The sequence below is a fragment of the Montipora capricornis genome, chromosome 10 (genome assembly GCF_036669925.1).
Source record: "Montipora capricornis isolate CH-2021 chromosome 10, ASM3666992v2, whole genome shotgun sequence".
In the NCBI taxonomy this organism is placed as follows: domain Eukaryota; kingdom Metazoa; phylum Cnidaria; class Anthozoa; order Scleractinia; family Acroporidae; genus Montipora; species Montipora capricornis.
In genome coordinates this window covers 22,043,551-22,066,050 of record NC_090892.1, presented here as the reverse complement: position 1 = coordinate 22,066,050, position 22,500 = coordinate 22,043,551, and the positions used below count along the sequence as shown (strand labels likewise).

The 22,500-nt window shown below is 39.9% G+C and overlaps 1 protein-coding gene across 1 annotated transcript in view; it reads right to left on the bottom strand.

Annotated features, from left to right (window-relative positions):
- The window catches only part of LOC138022222 (mucin-like protein), an 86,413-nt gene that overhangs the window by 30,375 nt on the left and 33,538 nt on the right, over positions 1-22,500 (bottom strand). Inside the window, exons 6-16 of the mRNA XM_068869278.1 lie at positions 22,345-22,446; positions 19,601-20,196; positions 19,245-19,466; positions 16,966-17,298; positions 16,096-16,350; positions 14,555-14,748; positions 10,533-10,869; positions 7,881-8,000; positions 4,439-4,561; positions 2,216-2,338; positions 1,395-1,517 (exon numbers count right to left, since the gene is read on the bottom strand). Coding sequence (XP_068725379.1) covers positions 1,395-1,517; positions 2,216-2,338; positions 4,439-4,561; positions 7,881-8,000; positions 10,533-10,869; positions 14,555-14,748; positions 16,096-16,350; positions 16,966-17,298; positions 19,245-19,466; positions 19,601-20,196; positions 22,345-22,446 — 2,528 coding nt within the window. The remainder of the gene's footprint in view (positions 1-1,394; positions 1,518-2,215; positions 2,339-4,438; positions 4,562-7,880; positions 8,001-10,532; positions 10,870-14,554; positions 14,749-16,095; positions 16,351-16,965; positions 17,299-19,244; positions 19,467-19,600; positions 20,197-22,344; positions 22,447-22,500) is intronic.

Sequence of the window (22,500 nt, the reverse complement as noted above, 5' to 3'; positions counted from 1 at the left end):
TCCTAGCCCCGTCCTTTACTTTGGACTAGGACCAGCCGAAATCTCACCGAAAAGTCCTGGAAACGAGCTTGTGCGAGCTTTTCAACACTTTAAAGACTATGTTTACGCTTCTGCAGTAACGAAGGCAAAAACCAAGACATAGTAATCAAGCAGGCCTTTAGTTCTTTGCCCTATACGTACTCTATGGAAATTTTGATGGACAATTTTTTTTTTAAATCGCTTGGTTCGTCATTGACAGTAGCTATAGTTTAAGACGAGATGATTTACATAGCATTGGTTTTTGTATCTAAATATTCAACAAACCGAAATGGCCGGTAGTAGCTAGTTGCGTTTGAGTTATTTTTACCGTCATGTATGATATCCTCCACAATTGTTAACCGTGATGGTAAAAAGCAAAAAGATATGCTAGCGCCAAAGGGTTTAAGCTTCGTATGCCGGTGCACTCCCTTGGGAACTAAAATAATTGGTCTCTTAAGGCCTGGCCAAACGGATCCAACATGTTGGTGCAACATCATCCAACATTGTTGAATCCAATATGTTGCACTCGTTTGGCCACCATGTTGCATGATGTTGGATGTTGTTGAAGGAAGTTTAATTTCCATCAAACATCGTCTTTAACATCATCCAACATTTCTTTTTTGTTCTTAGATGTGAACAACCGAATTCAACGTTGTTGGACGCGCGCATGCCCATTAAGGTGACGCTGAGGCTATCGGTATCCATGGTGATGATTTTTTTGGTCAGAGTTTGTATTCTAGGGTTCAGGGTAGATTTTGGTCCCAGGTTCTTAATCGTGTTTCTGTTAAGTTTGAATGGCTTCTTTCAGATAGTTAAATGTGAGGCACCTGTGAACCGCCGCGCACCGGTGGCTCAGTTGGTAGAACACTGGGCTGTCACGCAAGAGGTCGTGAGTAAAACTCCGACCGGACCAACACTCAGAGTCTTTAAATAACTGAGGAGAAAGTGTTGCCTTTGTAACGACATCTGCGTATGGTTAGACCTTCAAGTCTTCTCGGATAAGGACTATTAGCCGGAGGTCGCGTCTCATAACCCTTGGGTATAAATTCTGTGGGACGTTAAAGAACCCACACACTATTCGAGAAGAGTAGGGCATTGAGTTCCCGGTGTTGTGGTCTGATCTATGGATATAGGGGTTAGGTGTCAATGGGGACGAGAGTTCGGTTCCTCTTCCCTGCCACTCCAGGAATTGTGGCGAATAAATTAAATAAAGAAAGAAATAAACTAGGGTCAACGTTATATCAGCCTTGCTTTTTTTGGCTTTTTTGCCAGGGATTAAAATGTGTCAAATTCACAAGTATATTAGATTGAGATAACGAACATTATCCTTCAGCAAGCATGTATAAAGGCAACAGGAATAAAAAGAACCGCATTACCTTGGCAATTTAAAGAATCTCGCCTCAATTTAAATCCCTTTTGACATGAACAAATGTAACTTCCTGGGGTGTTTGTACAAATCTGATCACAACCATCGATGTCTTTTGCACACTCATCGATGTCTGAAATAAAAAAATAAGAAAAAGTAAATGAAGGTAGTCATGTCATATTAACCCAAACACCTTACGTATGCAAACAGGCCTTAAGCACAAAATAACTTCTTTTTTTGTAAGACTTAATTAAGTGTAAAATAGACTGCGACTACTCAGTGATTCGAAGAAAACGCTCATTTGCCTAGTTTACGTTTGATTTATTGTTGAGTGTCACGAATGTCGGATAACGATGCATAGTTAGTTTCGGTAGCAGGCGCTTAGAGCATAAGAGTTGCTTTGCGATGACCATCCAATAATAACTCGTAAATTGTTGCACACAACCGAATCATGTTCAGATAGCCATTTGAAATACAGATGGCCCGAAATAATGCATAAGCTAAGTTTACAAGTTGTACTTTGCTTATTACGAGTACCTGCCACAGTGCATCAGTTATATGAAATACAATTGAACCTATTCGGCCCCTGGAATATGTGAATTTCATTTCAGTTAATTTTTGATGAAAAAAAATGTAAATTGTGTCTACAGATACGTCTGCTAGCGCAATGGAAAAAGTCAAAAGTGGCATTCCCATCTAGGATGGGTTCAAACGATGTCATGTAGCTGTAGAGAAACCGACATTTTTATTACCAATCCCGTCCTATCCCTTACTCTCTCGCCCCCTCTGTGTCTTTACTTTCTTTTGGTAGAGTCTCGTAGCTGTCATTACCTCTACATGTTACTCCATCGACGTTTAACTCGTATTTTGCAAAACAGGCACACTTTGCCTCGTTGTCATCTCCTTTAAAGCAAACGTGTTCACAGCCATTGTCTAAAGAACAAGGATTCAAAGCTGAAAAAAAAATACAAAGTTAAAATGTAATCATTCAACTAAGAAGATAGGTTATAGGTCACAGCTAACAAATACAAGTTTCACCTTTTTTGTTAAGCTAGAATGTTCTCAGTTTTTGATCTAAAAGGTCTGCGCAGACACTCAGATATAGTGGGAGGAAAATGATAAGAAAGTAAGAAGAGCACAGAGAGAAACATTAATAATGAAACAATGGCTCAATTATACTATTGACGGATCATCCGTCACGACGAATAATCCGTTTAGTATAAATGCGGGACTATCTATGATATGATTTATCAGTGTGTCTCATTCTAGGTTTTCACATGACGTCACGACGGTCAAACTAAGAAACGGCGGCCATGTTGATGTCCCAACCCAATCCTCCGGGAATTGGCCGCTATTATTATGCAAACGTTTTCTTTTGTTTTCTGTTGATCACGTGAGTGAAAACCAAGAATAGTTCGACACGTATTTTCCGAGAAAGGGAGACGAAAAGACTTGGGTACCAGTCAAGCCCATCTTGGCGGCAAATTTCAAAATAGTTGTGACAACACCATTTCGAGACTGAATGATGAAATGGCAAAAAGGAGTTTCATAGAGGAATTAAACTTTGAAATAGAAGTTGCTCAAACAGCTGCTTGTTGCGCTATCGTTGAAGAGGTGGCTGTTGACTACCAAGCCAAGTGAAGCTATGATCCTCGCAGTTATGAACGCAATTTTTGCAATTGCGTAAAGAAGCCTGAAAAATTCAGGACTTCAACGGAGTTTGAACCCATGACCTCGCGATACCGGTGCGATGGTCTAACCAACTGAGCTATGAAGCCACTGAGGTTGGGAGCTGGTCAATTGTGGGTCAACGATGAAATGATAGATGAAATTCATCATATATGAACTGTGGATATGAAACGGCTCAAACCCTATTGAAGTCCTGAATTTTTCAGGCTTCCTTACGCAATTGCAAAATTGCGTTCATAACTGCGAGGATCATAGCTTTACTTGATTTCATATCCGCAATTCATATATGATGCATTTCATCTATCATTTGATCGTTGATTCATTCGTCACGGGAACATTGGAACTCACAAATGACCAGCTCCCAACGTCAGTGGCTTCATAGCTCAGTTGGTTAGAGCGTCGCACCGGTATCGCGAGGGTACGGGTTCAAATCCCGTTGAAGTCCTGAATTTTTCAGGCTTCTTTACGCAATTGCAAAATTGATTTCATATCCGCAGTTCATATATGATGCATTTCATCTATCATTTCATCGATGAACTGCCAAACCGTTTCTATAGACCCCTATAAATAGTCATTTGTTGGTTTCCTTTGACTCTACAGAGATCCTTTTTTGCCAAATGTGTTCTCTTTAACAGAAAATTCCTAAAAACTCTCAATGTCAAGTTAACGCAACAAGAACATTCTCACACAAAATTTGTAGCATAGATTTTAACAATAAATTTTTCCCAAACAATTTATAACGTCATAAGGCCCTCTTTTGATACGGTTTTTAAAGTGTCGGTTCCATTTCTTGTTCAAAAAGAATTTCCATGCTACACTAGTTTACCAAAAATGATCGGAGGGTTCCCAAATGGCGACAAAACCGCCTCTTCCATTCTGTAGTTAAGACCCACCCTCTTAAGTTTTCTTACTACTGTAAACAACCGCTGCCTTTACGTAACGAGGTCTCGATTTCATGGATAGTTCGTCTTTCGCCCGTATTTACAGACGCAAATGGATGATCCATGCATAAAAATTATCCAAGGAAGTTCTTGACTACCAAGACGAACTATCCAGATAGTTCGTCTGGACGGATGATCCGTCTGCCTGCCCGTATTTAGACAGAGACGGGTTATCAGACGAACTACCGTTCTCTGTCCAAGTTCGTTCCAGTCTGATGATCTGTCTCCAATATAAATTCGACCAGTTACAATAGTAACCAAACGATTACCGAGAACGGTCGACAGATCATCAAGAAAGTGGAAAATTGTTTGGGAGCACAGACCTCTAGAAACAACGCTTCTCCTACGTCGAGTTATTTTGCACATGTTTCTACAGTCTTCCGTAATAGTCAACATGACACCAATTTATTATTATTACACTCACCAAGGCAATTTCTCCAATCAGATGGATCCTGTTTGAAATACTGATCGCACGAACAATTGTAGGTTCCTTGTTCGTTGTCACACCGTTGCTTGCATTCATTCCGACCCTCGCATTCATTCACATCTATAACGCAGTTTGAAATAAGGGTGTGTGAAAAGAGGACCGTATTTGTTTGACATTTTTTCTGGATGGCATCATTGTTCACTCGAACATGGAAAGCACGTTAGTGAAATATGTTGATTATTTTCTCTAGTGTTTGGAGGTATGGATGAAAAAGTGGAGATGATCGATATCATCGGTAACTTATAGACTGGTTACGCGAAACGTAACGAAATGCAAAGAAATCATGTTAGTATAGGCTAGTATAGGTAATCACATGATTTTGACTGAAAATTGGAATGAATGAGCTTTGCTAATTTTTTTCAAAGACGAACAAAATGAAAAATTGCAATTTGTAGTCTTTGAAAAAAATTGAGATTGCTTATTCATTCCAAATTGCACGACTTAAAAATGATGTTATTGCTTAATAGTAGACATTTAAAAATGTCGAGAAAGCCTGTCGTCATTAATTCAGCAGAAACAACGCATTCGTATCACGTAATTGCGCCATCTTGGCCTAGAATTTGATTGGCTATCTGTGGCTTCTTTAATCATTGACCAATTTGAACACCTGGTTTCTTACGTCTTTTGGCACTGAATTACCTCTTTTCTGCACTGATTGACAAAACTCTTTGCCAATCTGAATGGAAAAAAATATAAAGGAAGGAAAGCCTCACTGATTCTCTTAATTTGTGGATAGTATGCTCCAATGTCTAAATCTCCATATTGTACTTATAGTGTTCCACCCCGTTTGCCGATGTATAATGTCGTTTTAAACGTGAAACTGTGTTAATGCCAAGTTTTTACTAGTGGCGCAAGCACAAGCGCAAGCTTCAACACAAGTATAAGTAGCTTATGCTAAGTGAAAACGAACGTCGACATAAACATCAAAATTATCCACGGTAGGCTTAGCCACAAGTTGGTCGGCAACTTTTCGGCAACTTTTAAGATTGTTCGCAACTCTTGAGATTTTCGAAACTTTTAGAATTCTCGGCGAGTTTTGATTTTTTTTTTTAGCATTTTCCAAATTAGTTTTTGACTTTTTTCGCGACATTTATTATCTTTCGAAAGAAAAGTCACCTAAATTCAAGCAATTTATACTACGGTGTGAACCCCCGGAGCTAGGAGTGGGTCTTTCGGTGATGCATGCCTCTCCATGAGGTTAGCGGTATCACATGACACGTTTTTTATTGTCCGTGATTCAGATAAATGCTGGGAAGAATGTGCAGACAAAGTTAAGAAAAGTTCCTGATATCAACTGTTGAATTTGAGTTCTATTTAGTGAAGTTTTGTTAAAGAAAAAAAAATGCAAATAAAACCTAACCATACTGTTCACAATAAAAACCGCGACAAAATACACTTCAAGTGAAAACAATTAAAAAAAAAAAAGAATAGCAAATTTTTGGAAATTTGGTAACTTTAGAAATAAAATAGAGGCTCTTTAGCGACTTTTAGACACTTTCATCGGCAACTTTTGGGAATTTATTGGCACCTTGTGGCTAAGCCTAAACCACGGCCTCCGCCATTTTGTTCAAATGCTCTGACGCGGGAATCTGAAAAAAGTGCTTTAATCGGCCAGCAATGGAAATATTTCTGGCTGTGCTTATGCTGTGTTTCACTTTCACATAATGCAAGCGAAGGCAAGCATAAGCGAATGCACAAGGAAAAAGCAAAATTCCGATCCTTTCGCTAGCGCTAATACATATCTGCGTCAACCCCGTTTTCACGGTGAAATAAGGGCTCTTATGCTTGCGCTTGTGTTTGCGTCGCTAGTGAAAACCAGGCTTAAGGAGGCTTGAACTAGTTTTTCCTCAAGTTCTTTTCACACAAGTAAATATATTTTGTTCTTAGATATTGTTAGGGTAATCATATCAACACGAAATTTGGGGCCAGTTTTCACAAAAAGATCAGTTTTCTTCAACAATATATAGAATGAAGAACTGGAAATCCAACGATGTACTCACGAGCCAGTACGAAATACTGACTGATCCATTTTGAATGAAAAACACATGTGTCATGAGTGGGAATCGAACCCGCGTTCCCTGGATTACATGACAGGTGTGCTAACCACTGCACCATCACGACAATCGCGATGGACACAGAGCAATCAGAGAGGTGATTTGTTAGCCGCGGGGCTCCCCGGTATTTTATCATTCAGGAACAGGACTACATCGGATCATCCGAAGAAGATTCACAGGCTACCAGAAATACCAAATTATATTTAGAATGAAGAACTGGAAATCCAACGATGTAGTCACGAGCCAGTACGAAATACTGACTGATCCATTTTGAATGAAAAAACACATATGCCGTGAGTGGGAATCGAACCCGCGTTCCGTGGGTTACATGTCAGGTGGGTTACATGTCAGGTGTCACTGCACCATCACGAAAATCCCGATGGAAACAGAGCAATCAGAGAGGTGACTTGTTAGCCGCGCCCGCGGTAGCCTGTGAATCTTCTTCGGATGATCCGATGTAGTTCTGTTCCCGAATGATAAAACACCGGGGAGCCCCGCGGCTAACAAATTACATCTCTGATTGCAAATGCACCAAATGCAAAACTGCGGACATCAGTCAAAAGAAATGGCTTACTGATAATGAAATCTCAAACGAAAAAATCGACTGCTTACTGTTTGGCCCAGACGTTGCACCCAGAGCACTAAACTTATTGACCTTCGTTTTAGTTTTTTGCACTGACGAGTGCCCACTAACCACATTTTTCTTAATTAAAAAGAGAACATGTTAATCGCCTATTTTGCAAAAATACTCCAGAAATTAAACATGAATTCATCTTTTGTGGTCAAGCGAAAAGGCATCATTCGTTTGGTACGTTGTAATCGACGGAATAGTTGAGGAAGACTCATTTAGTACGTGAAGGGCACCTTGGATATGAGGACGTATACTATAAAGTTTGCCCTCCAAATTAAATAAATTAATGTATCCTTATATATGATTAGCTATAAAACAAAACAATGTCTATCCTGTCTTTTGCAATACCTGCATCTATTGAAATCAAGGTATGAGGTTGAATCAAATAGTGGGGACTGTGACGCCACAAAATGGGTACCTCTTGTAGACTATTTATATTTTAAACTTTTAGTTTAAGTCCGCTTGTATACCCAGGCGCATTTTGCTTACTATTAAGTATGCTATTTCCTGGACAAGGAAGACTGTTTTAGCGTAACCTAAGATGACTGCATGAAGCCATCTCCTATGCCGTACTAGTACTAGTTGAATAAATAGTGAGTGGAATTGCTGTAGCTGTTGGAATTCAGTGTAATGAGTAAGATAATCGTAAGTAACTACATGTAACGCATCGTAAATCGTTATTTAAATTAATTACCATCACATGTTTTTCCATCGCTATTCAGCGTATAACCGTTGCGACAATCGCACACAAAAGAGCCCGGTGTATTGATACACACTTGACCACATGCACCTGCTTGATCGCATTCATTGATATCTAAGGAAATAAACGTTATAGGGTAAGAGATGTAAGTTCGAGGAAGTATTAGGAACTGTGCGGCATTTATCATGAAAGGGGATGTTTATTAAATGCAAACAATATTGCCTTGATTTGACTTATACCTTATCTGAGAATCTCATTGTCAGAAAATGGTATCCACAGGAGAGATTTTCACAGACGTCCACGTCCATCTTACGAGAATACGCCTGTCATTTTTCATGGTATGATTTCATCCCTAAAGGCAGCAACCTGGATAGTTTGCTCGAAACAAAGTTTTTATTTTGTTTCGACTGAAACGTGCTCAATCAAGAAAAGTTGAAAACATGGAAAGAAATTTTCGTTTCCGAGCCTTTTCTCTGAGGCTTGATTCAGTAGCTTCCAAAAATGCCCTTTAATCTCCAAGTTATTTACCACTCTCAACTCCGCTTGTTAAACTTTTTAATGTCCAAATTCTGCCCAACACATTGGTTTTTTTGTTTTTTTTTTTGTTTTATCTTGTTTTTTTTTCTAATTTACAAGATGACAAACTAGTATTGCAAAAGACTTGAACCAAGAAGCGTATCATAATGTGTGCATCCGTTTTGTCTGTTTTCACCCACTGGCAATTTTTGGGACAAGTCAAGCCATTCAGGCAAGCGTGTAAGGAAATTTAGGCAGGGGTTGGGGGCAGAGCGAACTGTCGTATCAAACAAGAGTGAATTACCTTATTATAGGAAATTAACGCTCCATAAAATTAGTGCGAATTGTTAAACTTCGCGTTAATTTAAGGAGGCTCGAAATAGTTTCTCCTTTTTTTTAAACAAGTAACCATATTCTGTCCTTAGATACAGTTAGGGTAATCTTCTAAAAGCCAAAATGGGTGAGGGTATTGAGTACCCATCATAGATTTCTCACATCACATTTCTCTCCAAAATAACGTTACCATGGCAACGATATAAGGCATTTCTTTGAGCCTTAAAATCATGATATACTGTCTTTTTTGACAAAAAAAAACGGGACGATGAAATCTTCGTTATCAGATAATGTTAGAAATAATCTCTAAAATATTTAAAATTCAACAAAATCTGTAGGTCAGTTTTTCAGAAAAATCATTTTTTGTGAAATGTCGCTACTTTTTTTTCACCAACAGAATTTTTTTTTAATCTAAGCTAACATGCAAAAAATGAAAAAAAAGACACCGTCCGGAAACAGAGATATAGGCGGGTAAAGTTGCAAAATCAGAAAAATGAGGGGTTACAAGATCAGCATTTACGCACGCGTCATCCCCTCATTCGAGTGCACGCGCGAGTGTAGCTACAAACCAACACATACGGATTTAATTTGTACAATTTTCGTAGTTTTCGTGAATAGGAGCTGTCTACTTATATTCCATATATATAGGAAATAGAAGAAAGGTAAGGGAAATTAGCGGTATTTGTTTATTTCTGTTGACCCATTTAGAATCATGAGCTGACGCAAGCTTTTAGAATTGCGTTTGTGGGTTACGCGCGCGTTCTCAGCTGAAAACCGTTTTGAGCCTCCTTAAGCCGTGCTAATTATGTTGAGCGTTATTTTCCGCGATGTTAATAAAGTGCAGCGTTAATTTCCATTATTTTATTCCTAATTTTGAAATCTTCCAGTCCAGTCATTCACGTCACCTACAAAACAATAAAATAAGGTACAACCTTTCTTTCTTTCCGTTAGCCTCTACATTAATTATAATTCTGAGGGCTGTTTTGTTGACCAGAGGGCTCAGTTTTGTTCATTGATTTTTTTGCATCAAGTGTTGAATAAATTTGTTCCAGCGGTCACTACCATCTGTCTTAATCGTGTTCATTTCCTCTACTGTGAAATTCTACCAACCCTTTCGCATTAATTTTCTTTATTCGAAAGTTGTTTTACATTAAATCCGCATTAATTTTAGTCGCGTAAATTCCAATACCTTAATTTCATGGAGCGTTAATTTCCTATAATAAAGTAGGTAAGAGTCAGTCACGGTCACAGTCACAGATAGGTGTATTTCTAAAATAACCGTTCCCGCGAAAATCAGTCGTCATGTCCCTGAAAAAAACATGTCATGTGTCGTGGCTTCTTCTGATTGGTTAAAATTGGCGGCCCTTTGCTTGTTTCACGCGCAAAGTGTACCTAAAGATAAAGCCATTTGAGACTGTGCTAGGGCAACAACGCAAAGTGATAGCTCAACACTCTTATCTAATTCACTCTTGATCAAACAATGCTCATTTTCGGAGAAAACCTATACTGTGAATAAATTAATTAAGACACTGGTGAAAAGGGAAGTAAGGGAAAAAATCCAATCCTGAGAGTTGTACACGTGGGGCTGGGTGGCGAAGGGGGGGGGGGGGGAGGGGGGGTGGGGGATGTGTGGAGGAAGAGTGGGCATGATAAGTGGTGGAATGCATTGACTGATGTATCCTTTAAAAGTGAGTCTGTCTGGATAAGAACTGACGTTGACTTGCATTTTGTCGCCCTGAACTAAGAAATCTAAACTGTTGTTAGGCTTCCTTTTATTGTAACTTGATTTGTACTAACCCGTGCATTGTGCTCCGTTTCCAGTCAGGCCGCTCGGACAGGGTCCACATGTGTAACCACTAATATTGGCTGGTGGTGGAAGATCAATGCAATCTACTCCTTGGTAACACGGCTGACCATTCAATTCACAGGCGTCAATCTCGCTATCACAGAATCTTCCCGTATACCCTCCCTGGCATGCACATCCCATGTAAACAAATTTGTTGCCAGTGTTGAGGTCATCGCCCTCTTCAGGCATCACGCACAGACCATCGTGAAGGCAGGCACACATGTTAATGGTAGGATTCCAAGTTGAGCTTGCGCCCATTCCATCAGTGGCAACGAATGACAAATTGAACTAAAGAGGAACCACAAAACAAAACAAAACAAGCTTTTCATCCCATTCCCCTTCCCAACGAACTTTTGTGGCCGACGCCTTGGAAATTTTCGGTTTGTCGACCAAAGAATTTCCCCGACCAAATTTTTCCAAGAAAAGAAAGTTGGCGACTCTTTATTTTCCGGCTTTTGAGCGTGTGTAGTTAAAACAGATTTTCATTTTGCTTTTGCTCATGTAAAAGATAGTCGTCCTTAATACTTTTTTGTGATTTTGGAGTGTCAACTGCAGGTAGCGCTGTTGCGCCATGTATCACGAGTAATAATAATGATATTTATTATATGGACAGGAGTGTTTTACTGGAAAATACATCACTCATAAAAGTCATATGAAACTTCATCTGGGACCCGAGTTGCGTATTTTCCATACCCTCACTAGTGAGGATATTGATGATGTCATTTCCCACCTGAGGCACTAATTGGGGACACCGCTGTACAAAAATCAAATAAACTCATAGGTTGATTTTTGAGGAGAGGGGAAAACTGGAGTACCCGGAGAAAAACCTCTTGAAGCAGAGAACCATAGTCCCAATCAACAAACTCATCCCACTTGTGACGCCAAGTCTGGGAGTACAACTCGGGCCACATTGGTTGGAAACGAGTGCTCTCACCAATGCGCCATCCCTGCTGTGATTGATATATTTTTGTTGTCAGATACTCTATTGTTCTTTAAAGGTTATTACCACCACCGTACGGGTCGGTTAGGGTTGTGGGGGGGGGGGGGGGGGGGAAGGGGGGTAGGGCTGCGGGAAAAATATCGTATTATGCGGCAAAACTGATATACCGTTCAAATCAAATAATATTATTTATCCACGGCATTCTCGTCCGTTACACTCTTTACAATGACTGCAAAATTCTCGCCTGCTCATTGGCTATTTTTTACCGTCAATAAGCGGACAGACACATGAATTTATACGTTTCGAAGAGCTGAATTTATGAAAAATTTTGTGAAACGTCGATCTGTCACTTTTAAAACAATAAAAAGTCTCCATTAGCCAATAAGAGAGCGAGACAAGTTATGAATTTGGTCTCGTCAGATTGAATAAAATCGAAGTTTCTCGCATTTTTGTGTCGCGTTCTCCTCGTGCTTTGACTTAATTAACTGATTTTGATCCCTCTGCCTTTTTGTTATTGTAACAAACAAATTCGTCTGTCCTGTCCTGCCCAACTTCACTTGAGACCCAACTAAGGATCAAGTTAATGATACACGACCGTAGTCAACTAAGCGGATGACAAGGAAGGATCCTAGCAGGATACAGGCTAGTTATAGGCTCCCCTACCTTGTCACCTTGAAAGAAAATTTCCCGGGAGGCCCACGCCTTAATCACGTAAATCACCTCTTCGATGGCTGTGTTGCCAGCATGGTTGTCCTGGTGGTGTAGTGGTGATCACACCCGACTAGTAATGGGGGGACGTGGGTTCAAATCCCGCTCAGGGCAAATTTTCTTTCAAACATTTATTCAGTTAAAAATATGATTATTTGGGGTGTGCATTGTCAGGGTTTCTCTCCTACACTCTCTCTAAAAATTAAAATTAGCCTGTATCCTGCTAGGATCCTTCCTTGGCATCCGCTTAGTTGACTACGGTCGTGTATCATTAACTTGATCCTTAGTTGGGTCTCAAGTGAAGTTATAGGCTCCCCTACCTTGTCACCTTGAAAGAAAATTTCCCGGGAGGCCCACGCCTTAATCACGTAAATCACCTCTTCGATGGCTGTGTTGCCAGCATGGTTGTCCTGGTGGTGTAGTGGTGATCACACCCGACTAGTAATGGGGGGACGTGGGTTCAAATCACGCTCAGGGCAAATTTTCTTTCAAACATTTATTCAGTTATATATATATATATATATATATATATATATATATATATATATATATATATATATATATAGAAACGTGAAAACCTTATCTTTGAGTCGAAGAGTGCTATACAATCTTGGAGCTTTATAATTACTTGCGTAGGAAAGGAAAAATTAAAACATTAAAACACTACAGATCTGTTTCGAAAGGGCCTGATGGTCCTCTCTCGTCAGGTGCATAAAACACTGCCTGGCTAACTTTCCTTTTATAAGTTGATGTTTCAAGCATTCCTTATCAAATATTTGGTTGCGTGCCGGCACGCACTCGCCAGTTCGTTCCTTTTGTTCAGGGTGCCTGCTCCCGGTTTACAGATGATGAAAAATTTTTCCGTAATGCAAAGATTACATCTCTTTGTTACAAGAAAAATCATGCAGAGACAAACACTCTTGTCCGTTAAGTGGTGATTGCTTAATCCAAAACGTGGTCTACCAAGCAACAGTTGAAAGCGCCATGGGAAAGGAAACATATATCGGGCTTACCGCGAACCAATTCAAAACAAGGTTCCGAAACCACACGGCTTCATTTAGAAATAAGAACAAAAGGAACGCAACGGAGTTGAGCAAACACATCTGGTCCCTAAAGGACAGCAAAACGGAATTTGCTATAACCTGGAAAGTACTGGCTCGCGCCAGACCTTATTCAAACGTAACAAAGAGATGTAATCTTTGCATTACGGAAAAATTTTTCATCATCTGTAAACCGGGAGCAGGCACCCTGAACAAAAGGAATGAACTGGCGAGTGCGTGCCGGCACGCAACCAAATATTTGATAAGGAATGCTTGAAACATCAACTTATAAAAGGAAAGTTAGCCAGGCAGTGTTTTATGCACCTGACGAGAGAGGACCATCAGGCCCTTTCGGAACAGATCTGTAGTGTTTTAATGTTTTAATTTTTCCTTTCCTATGCAAGTAATTATATATATATACATACATACATACATACATACATACAGTGGGAAAGACAGGAAAGTGGGAAAGACAGGACTGGGATTGATAACTGGAACTGAGTATAAGAAGAGAGTGAGGCGATTTGGCGGCCATTTTGATTTTATTATAGATGAGTACGTTTTATAACTCACTCTTTTTTGGTAGTTTAGAAATGTTGACCTCGATTTTAATACCGGAAATATTTGAACTATTTCGATATTCCGTGTTCTCACGGTATGAGCAATTAACGTGACGTCACGAAAGAATTATCTTATTGAATCTGGCCCACTTCCATCCTCCAAAGCAAAAATTTTTCCCGTCCGCCGATGGTCATTACTAATGTCATGGCAAGGTGTTGCCTTGGGCGACTTCCATATAGTTGGAAATGTTTGATATTTCACATTCGTTTGGTAAATGATGCCCCACACCCTACTAAGCTGTATATAGCAAAGCTGGATAGAAACCTAGGAATAAGCAAGACACAACTGAAGCACAAGTGAAGGCACGCCCGCTATCCACAATGGGAAAAGAAGAAGGAGGGGGGGGGGGGGGGAGAGGAGGGAGAGAGAGGCTTGCTACTTCATAACGACCCGAAAAACATGTGTGCTTCAACTCTAATGTAAGAAGTGATTTATAAAGCAATTGTCTCACGAAGCATAGATCAATTTATGTTCCATTTTATTATGGAAATAACAACAACAACAACAACAAAATTTTTACTTTACTCCAGAGATTTAAATAAATGAAATTACAAAGCAATTAAATACAAATATGATAACTAAAGGGGACCAGCACCCTGAAATAACTAAAAGTTAAAAATGTCAGGGCGCTGGATCAAACAAATCACTTTCTTTCGAAACCTACCTTTTTCGTCGAAGTAACGTGCCAGGTAAAATGGAGGACATTTCCAATTTGATTCTCTGTAGCATTTTCAGGTTTGTTTATTACTCTGAACGCAATGGTGTCATTGTCTTCTGCTTTGACAACCAACTTGATAGTCCTGTTAAATGTGACATTTATTGCAGTTGGGACATCGACTATTTTTGGTGGGAAATTTTCTGTAAAGTAAAATATTAATAGTAATAATAATAAAAATAAATAAATAAATAAAAATAAAGAGGGTTTTCCAATATACACGAACGGAGTCGGGTCGTCTAACGTGCTTGTCGACCCGTCTACAGGCGGGGGAAGTAGTGCTACCTTATGTTAACGTTCGTTAAAAGTATGGTGTCAGTTCGTGACGACCTGGTCGGGTGGTGACGACTGGACAAGTGAAAAGTCGACCGGACTTTCTGCTTGTCAGGTCGTGATATGAAAGTGTATTTGAAAGTTCGGAGTTCGTTCGTGACGACCCAACATGCGAAATGTCTTTCGGACCTTCTGCCAGTCAGGTCGTGAGCGATTTAACTTCAACAGGCTCATGAAAACAATAATTAGGATGCGAGTACGGCAGCGTTTACACGAACGCGGTTTTTATTTGTAACCGCATTGCTTTCGATTTGGTTTCTCTTTCTGTTTACACTACATCAATCGAGATGGTTACCAATAGCCTGCCATATTTGAAAAGGGTGCCAAAAGCAGAGTGTTGTCAGAAGAATTCGGTTTCATTAGTTGTGGAAAGGGAGAAAGCCCATTTATTTTTTAAAAAGGCTACTATTTTGGAGGGAAATTTGAATTGCCGATTCAAAATGGTGGTTTTCGTAAATTGTGCCAGCAGCGCTCGCTTAGACCATTACGGGTTTGACTTGACGTAAACGTTTCAAAAACGGTTCCGTGTAAATACTGTCAGACTCCATTGATTGTGACGTAGTTTCGAAGTCTCGGAACCATGTGGTTTTGAAACCATGCTAATAGACTTCCGTTTCGCATAACACGACCTGACTTCCGTTAGTCTGGTTGACTTGAACGTTGAACGAATCGACTCAGTTCGGGTTTATTGAACATGAGTGAAAATAAAGAAAGCGATAATAACCATGAAAATAAGAATTCATCGCAGGCCAGCTGTATCTTTTTCCTCCTGATACGATGAAATTCTGAAAATATGCGCTGTGGCATTAAGTTGGCTTTTCGAGGGGAGTGTGTATCGTCTTAAAGAGCAAAATTTCGCAAGGAGGATTACAGGCAAAAAAGAGAAAACACAAGTCAAAAAAGAGCTCAGTGACTGGCCGGTAGGAAAATAAAAACCACTGGATTTTTTTGAGAATTGCCTCCATTAGAGCAGGTGCTTCTGCTTCATCCTACACGTTTTGAGAACGAACCATAAGAATTGGTTACCAGCACCATTAGATTTTTTTTAAAACAAGAAAGTCGCGAGGTAAAGCTGTCGGAGCATAGGAAAGAGCGGATACTGATTGCAAGCTCCCAAACCTCGGTTGGAACTCTTCTTGATGAAGGAATCGACTTACCTAAAGAATTTGTCTCATTGACAAGCTGAACGTTGATATCCTTGGTTAATACACCAACGGACAGGTCATTTGTGGATGCTACGTCAAATAAACAGTCATGATCTTCTCCACACTGTGCTTCAGCCGCCAGTCTTAAGCTGTCATTCTGCCATGTTATGTTGTCAGCAAACATAGGCACAAAATCAGGTCTAGCAAAGGTATTGATGCTTTCATTTTGACCATAAATAAATAAAGACTGTGATTCGTTTATTTGCCCTAAAGAAAAAAGGTGACAAACAGAAAATATCTCAAGATGGAGTTGTCACATGATTTCATCTCATCCGCAAAATCAATCTATATTCATGGCTATGGATACGATCAGGGAGTGAAGAACGTATTTAACCAGTCCTTCCCCTTAAACGTGATACCAAAAACACGTGTTGTCAGCATGGGTCCCGTGCTAAAACTGAGCTTTTGAACAGTATGAAGATGAAACAAGAAGAGTATAAAATCTTACTTTCGATGGAAAGAAAGATGAAATCTAGGATGATGATATGAAGCTAGGCTGTAAGCAGTCCCCTTTTTATCTACTCATCCAATGCGTGAGCGGAAATGCAAACATAACGCAAGTTTAATTCTCGGCAAAACGACGACTCTCTTCTTCGTCTTCTTCTTGCGTGGGTCCCGGCAGATCTCTTCCACCGCCAGCTTGTGTTCTCGGTGTAGGTGAAGGCCTCTCGCAATGCGAAACATAACAGTAGGGAAGAAGAAGAAAGGAGGGACTCGTGGTCCACATTTTAAGCAGTCCATTCACGCTTTGCAACGCCTTGTTTGGAAATTACTGGTATACATGTACTAGATTTCAGTGACAAAATTTGTAAACATACTTACACTTAACGCCAAACTCGAAGTGAATAGCTCTTGCTGTCGAAGAAGGTTGCAGCACCGACCCATCAGGCAATGCGAAGTCGTCATCCGGGTTATCATTCCAAGTTCCCAGCAACCCTTTGGTGGCATTTTTGTAATCAATTGCGAGGCTGACGACAAAAAGCATCGATTGCTTCTTCTCACAAAACTTAACATTTGATGCTGACGGGAAAGAAACTTCAAGGCAGTTTTCTTCCGGTTTTGAGAAACTGATATTTCCTCCGACGCTAACACTCTGGTTTGTTAGATTGTTGTAGCCATTGTAAATTTCGCCTTCAAGAAGAATGCTTAAGCCACCTATAGCAGTAGAGGTAACAAAAAAGTGACAGACTTCAAAACTGACTGTGATCTATAGCGAGCGATACGTACTGTAAGATGTAGGAATATAGATTTAAGTGATATGAATGAAGAGAGTGTAGAGAAGCGCTCGACCGACAGAGCGCCTTCTCGTGATTTTGTTTTTTGTAAAATACACCAGCGCTTAAGGTGGCTGAAACCATTTTCAACAATTTGAAGAGGATGTCTTGTAAGAAGGATTATTCTACAACGCTGTTTTTCGTAACGGCAATGTTATGGTACCAAATAAAACAACCCGAATTTTTCAAAGAGGCTGTGTCAAGAATTTAGCCAAATTCAGTGACTGCCAACTGGCAACCCTTAAAACATTGAAGTATGGTTTGAACAACACAGCAAACGCAAAAGGAGGCAAGGATGGGGAAAATTGGAGAAGGTTGAAATGGATTGAAACAGCTGCAGGGGTTTTGAAAACTGTTCGGCACAACAGTTTTTCAAAGTTTATCTCTGTTGTTTGCAACTTAAATTATGTATGCTCAGTTATGCTCGACAAACATTTTTATGTTACAAAGCTTTGAGTTCTTGCCCCAGTTGTTTATTCACGGGATGAATCATTATCCATTGGATAGCGCAATTGGTTTCGCTATGACTTATCAAATGAATAGTGATTTACCCGGGGGATGGCGAAATCCATCGTTTGAATAACTGGGCCGTGGGGTCTGTTTTTTAAAGGTAATTTATGGGTTCACATTAGGTTGCGTAGCAAGTTGGGTAGAGTAATTTGGGAAACTACACAAAATTAACTGCACTGCCGTGACATATCCCTTTTCACAAGATTCATTCATTAATGTGGCATAATGGGTCACCATGGCAACAAAATAAAATTTTCCAACTATAAGTGTGGCTAAAAATTCCACTCCAGGGATTTTTTTAAAGTTTACAGAGAGCCTGCTTATCACTTTTCAGCAATAAAAATTTAGGTTCACCGAGTTCGTGTTTGAGGTATAAGAGTTTAAAGTCAAAATATAGCATTTAGATGGCTCTTTTGTTGTCATGGTGACCTACTATTTCACATCAATGAGTAAATCTTGTTAAGCAATTGTTGATGTTCCATATGGTAACATAACTTTGCCCTTGTATGAAACAGTTGGGCAATCCCTACAAATGGTACAGTTTGTTTCACGCATTGAAACTGATTTGAGCCTCTTTACATCGATTTTCCAGGGACTCCCAACGAGTGATTTAGGTCAATATGTGTCCGGAAGGAAAGTTGTCCAGAATGTTTGAATATTCGACATCTGAATTTCGAGGCGCACTGAGATTTCGGACATTTTTCAGAACATATTTCCTCGGTATTTTGGAAAGGTAGTGAAGAGTCTGAAGGGTGCTCCGAAATTTCGAAACCACATTCGAAGAACTCAAGAATTTTATTGACCCTAGTAAAAGTTAACAGTGATATTTAAAATATAATAAATTTTGAAGATTTATAACGTCTGTCATTTTCGCCAGAATCATACTTTAGGCAAACGTTCTCAAAAATTTTCGGGAAGAAAAAGGGCGACTACATAATGTAAAGTTTTTAAGTTCTTGATCACACCTATCACTATTGCTAGAACTTTCGGACGAGGCAAAACAATTCCCTAGAACGTTCTACAGACCTGAAGTTTCCCTAGAACATCCGGCAGCTACAAACTAACTAAAGGAGCCCTTAAACATTGTGAAAGCCATTTTAGATAATTCTGACAAATTTTGAGACATCCAGTCGTTGGGTACCCCTGATTTTGTTCTTGGCGAGACTTTGAAAAAGAGATTAAGATGATCTCCTAAATGAAGGAGGCGGGAGAGAGACACCTTTGAGCCAAGTTGAGCCAAGCACCCTTAAAGTAGTTTACTTTAGCTGCTGGGACGATTTCAAAGTGCTCCCGATAAAAGTAAGCCCTGACTGTTACCTCTTGGCTTTACCCTGACTTCAACAGTGCTTGTGTTTTCTTCCTTTGCCGCGCCTGCAATGAAAATGGTAGCAGTTGTGGAGTTTCCCTGGGCAAGTCCTGTTCTGGCCTGTAGCTGGAATTTGCCATCTTGCCCATCGACCATTACATACTCGCCAAGACCATTGAATGTGTAATTCCCACCATCCAAAGTCTTGAAATGAGGATCACAACAAAACCAACCTAGACAATAAAAGAGGTTAATCAGTCAGTCAATGAATCAATCAATCGATCGATCAATCGAACAATCCGGCAATCAATCAACTAACCAGTCAGTCAGTCAGTCAGTGAATCAATTTTTCCTTTGCAGCACTTACGTCTTGGAAGAAAAAAGTAATCGCTGCAGTCGTGAGACGGACGATAACGGTAGAAGACAGAACAAAGATGAGGTGTGTCAACACAGCAAGATTTGTAGGCTTCCTGGTCAGTCACTACCGTGCCAGACCACGGGAAATACCACCACCAAGAATAACGATAGAATTCTGCTGAGACGTGACCTCCGTCTGGCTCTCCAACCTTTAGCGAACCAAAGCTGACATCCCAGTCAATAGAGTAGCAACACAATTGTTTCAGCAAGATATAAACGTAACCTTTTCTGGGCACGTATCTTAATACCCACGTTGATCGTCGGGATTTGAAGCAATAATCGGGCCACGGATTTTCCCACCAATTCCAAAAGAATCTCACATCGAACCATGCCTGAAACAGCGTACAAGGACATGCAAAGTTCCTATCATGATCACTTAGATCGGTGTAGGCAATTATATCCATTAACTGTTGCTCGTTAGCCCAAGTCCTGCACTTTTGGGATTCAGGATCGACGTTCTCGATTCTCCAGAAATGTCTTCCCATCACATCAGTACTGTTTCCTTTTTTTTCGTCAAGTGCCAACATACCAAGCAAAGTACCAGACCTTTATAGATACACACAGACGCCAAGGAAAAAAAATAAAATAAAAAATCGAAACCGGAGAAACAAAAAAAAAAAACATTAGTAAGCAATAAGCAAATGAGAAATAAATCAAACTACTTTATCAAAAGGAAAGAATAACGTCGACAGGTCCACAAAACTACAACTTCTGCGCAGTTGAGGGCAGTTTTCAAAAGACTGTCCAGTTAATTACGCAATTGAAATTGCTACACTTAGTGATAGGTTTAAAAATATCGCTCCGGTTTATCTACCAATGAGAGGGAAAGCCAAAACCAATTTTTCCCGCACTTTGAGCAAGTTACATGAAATTAAGTAAAGCTATGATCGTCGTTACGAGAGCAATTTTTTGCAATTGCGTAGAGAAGCCTGAAAAATTCAGTACTTGAACGAGGTTTGAACCCGTGACCTCGCGATACCGGTGTGACGCTCTAACCAACTGAGCTATAAAGCCACTGAAGTTGGGAGCTGGTCATTTGTGGGTTCTAATGTTCCCGTGAGGAATGAATCAATGATGAAATTATACATGAAATAGATCAAATATGAACTGCGAATGTGAAATCAAGTGAAGCTATGATCCTCGCAGTTATGAGCGCAATTTTTGCAACTGCGTAGAGAAGCCAGAAAATTTCAGGACTTCAACGGGGTTTGAACCCGTGACCTCGCGATACCGGTGCGACGCTCTAACCAACTGAGATATGAAGCCACAGACGTTGGGAGCTGGTCATTTCTGGGTTCTAATGTTCCCTTGAGGGACTTCATAGCTCAGTTGGCTGAAGCGTCGTACCGGAATCGCGAGGTCATAGGTTCAAACCCCGTTGAAGTCCTGAATTTTTCAGGCTTCTCTACGCAATTGCAAAAATTGCGCTCATAACTGCGAAGATCATAGCTTCACTTGATTTCATATCCGAAGTTCATATATGATCCATTTCATATATACTTTCATCATTGTTACATGAGATTGCTACGAATTTGGATTGGTTCATTGCGCTGTTTTCAACTGCTGTGGTTCCTCGAAGTTGTTTTAAGACACTCCGTTGAAAACGGCTCTATTACTAAGGAGCAGATACTGGTTGTTTCATGAAAGAATGAACCTGTGGAGCTCTTTCTAGAATATCCATATCACCTGAGCCGTGAAAGGAGACTACTTGCTAATTTTGTTTAAACACGAAATTTAGATTTCAAGTTGGAGTCGGAATAGCTTTTTTCCTCAGTTTGTTGTTACGTTTAGTCTCTTTAGATTTCTCTTGTTCCCGAAGTTGTACCTCGAGTGTTGTTTGAACGTGTACATAGAACTTTTCTTGGTTCTGAAAAAAATGGCGATGATTCCTTGTCTTTCTTTTTAATTAGACTTTCTTCCACCTGTCTTCAATTGATTTTATTTTCTTTCGGTGTCGCTAGTTCTTTCAGATTTATCCTGATCTCGATTTACTTTCTCATACAATTTCGCGAATGATTTGCAATCCATCGATTTTAAACTGCTTAATCACCACTAAAAGTTCCCTTTGACACATCTCTTAAAAGTTTCGTTGTCATCATTTGTATTGTAAACCCTTTTGTGTTTGTATTCCCCGAAACACTAGACTATTGGTAAGGCTAGTCTTGAAAAAAGCGACAATAGTAGTGCTTTCAAAGCCCCTACACTCACGACAATGATGCTGTTGTTGTCCTAAGTTTGAAGAACAGAAAATCAAAATATATCGTGATGTGCATGTTCAAGCCCTCCATGAAAGCTTAGAGTGGGTAATTTCACGCATTAATTTGTCGATTTAGCAGAGCACGCATATTCAAAGAGTCGAATCGTCCTTCTTTTAAAAATCTCTTAGGTCGCCGGGTTAATTACTACATACACCCGCGTTCAAATTTATTTTCGCTATTCATTGTGGAAAACAATGTCGCGAAGGCAAGAGTAAGGAAGAAAAGCATTTATGTTCTTGCATAAACTCCATTCGAGAAATTTCTGGGGTATCGTGGTTGTGGAAAACAGCTTGCTTAGTTTGACTTTGTTTAAGTTATGTAGCTGGCCCATTAAATTCTTAGCATTTTTGTTTTTGTAGACAAGAACAAACACCGGCTTAGGAAGGAATGCGAAGTTAGTACGAAGGTGGGCGTATTATTGTTTTAATTTCCTCACCCCTCCATGTTCAAGTAATTATGGCGCTGATTATCACCCGCATTCCAACCAGCCACAGGGATACCATACCAATTAGCCCAATAAGAGCAAGACTCGTCATCCCTAAAAAGAAAGGTAGCTAATGTTGGAATTCCAAGTTTCAAAACAGTTTAAAGA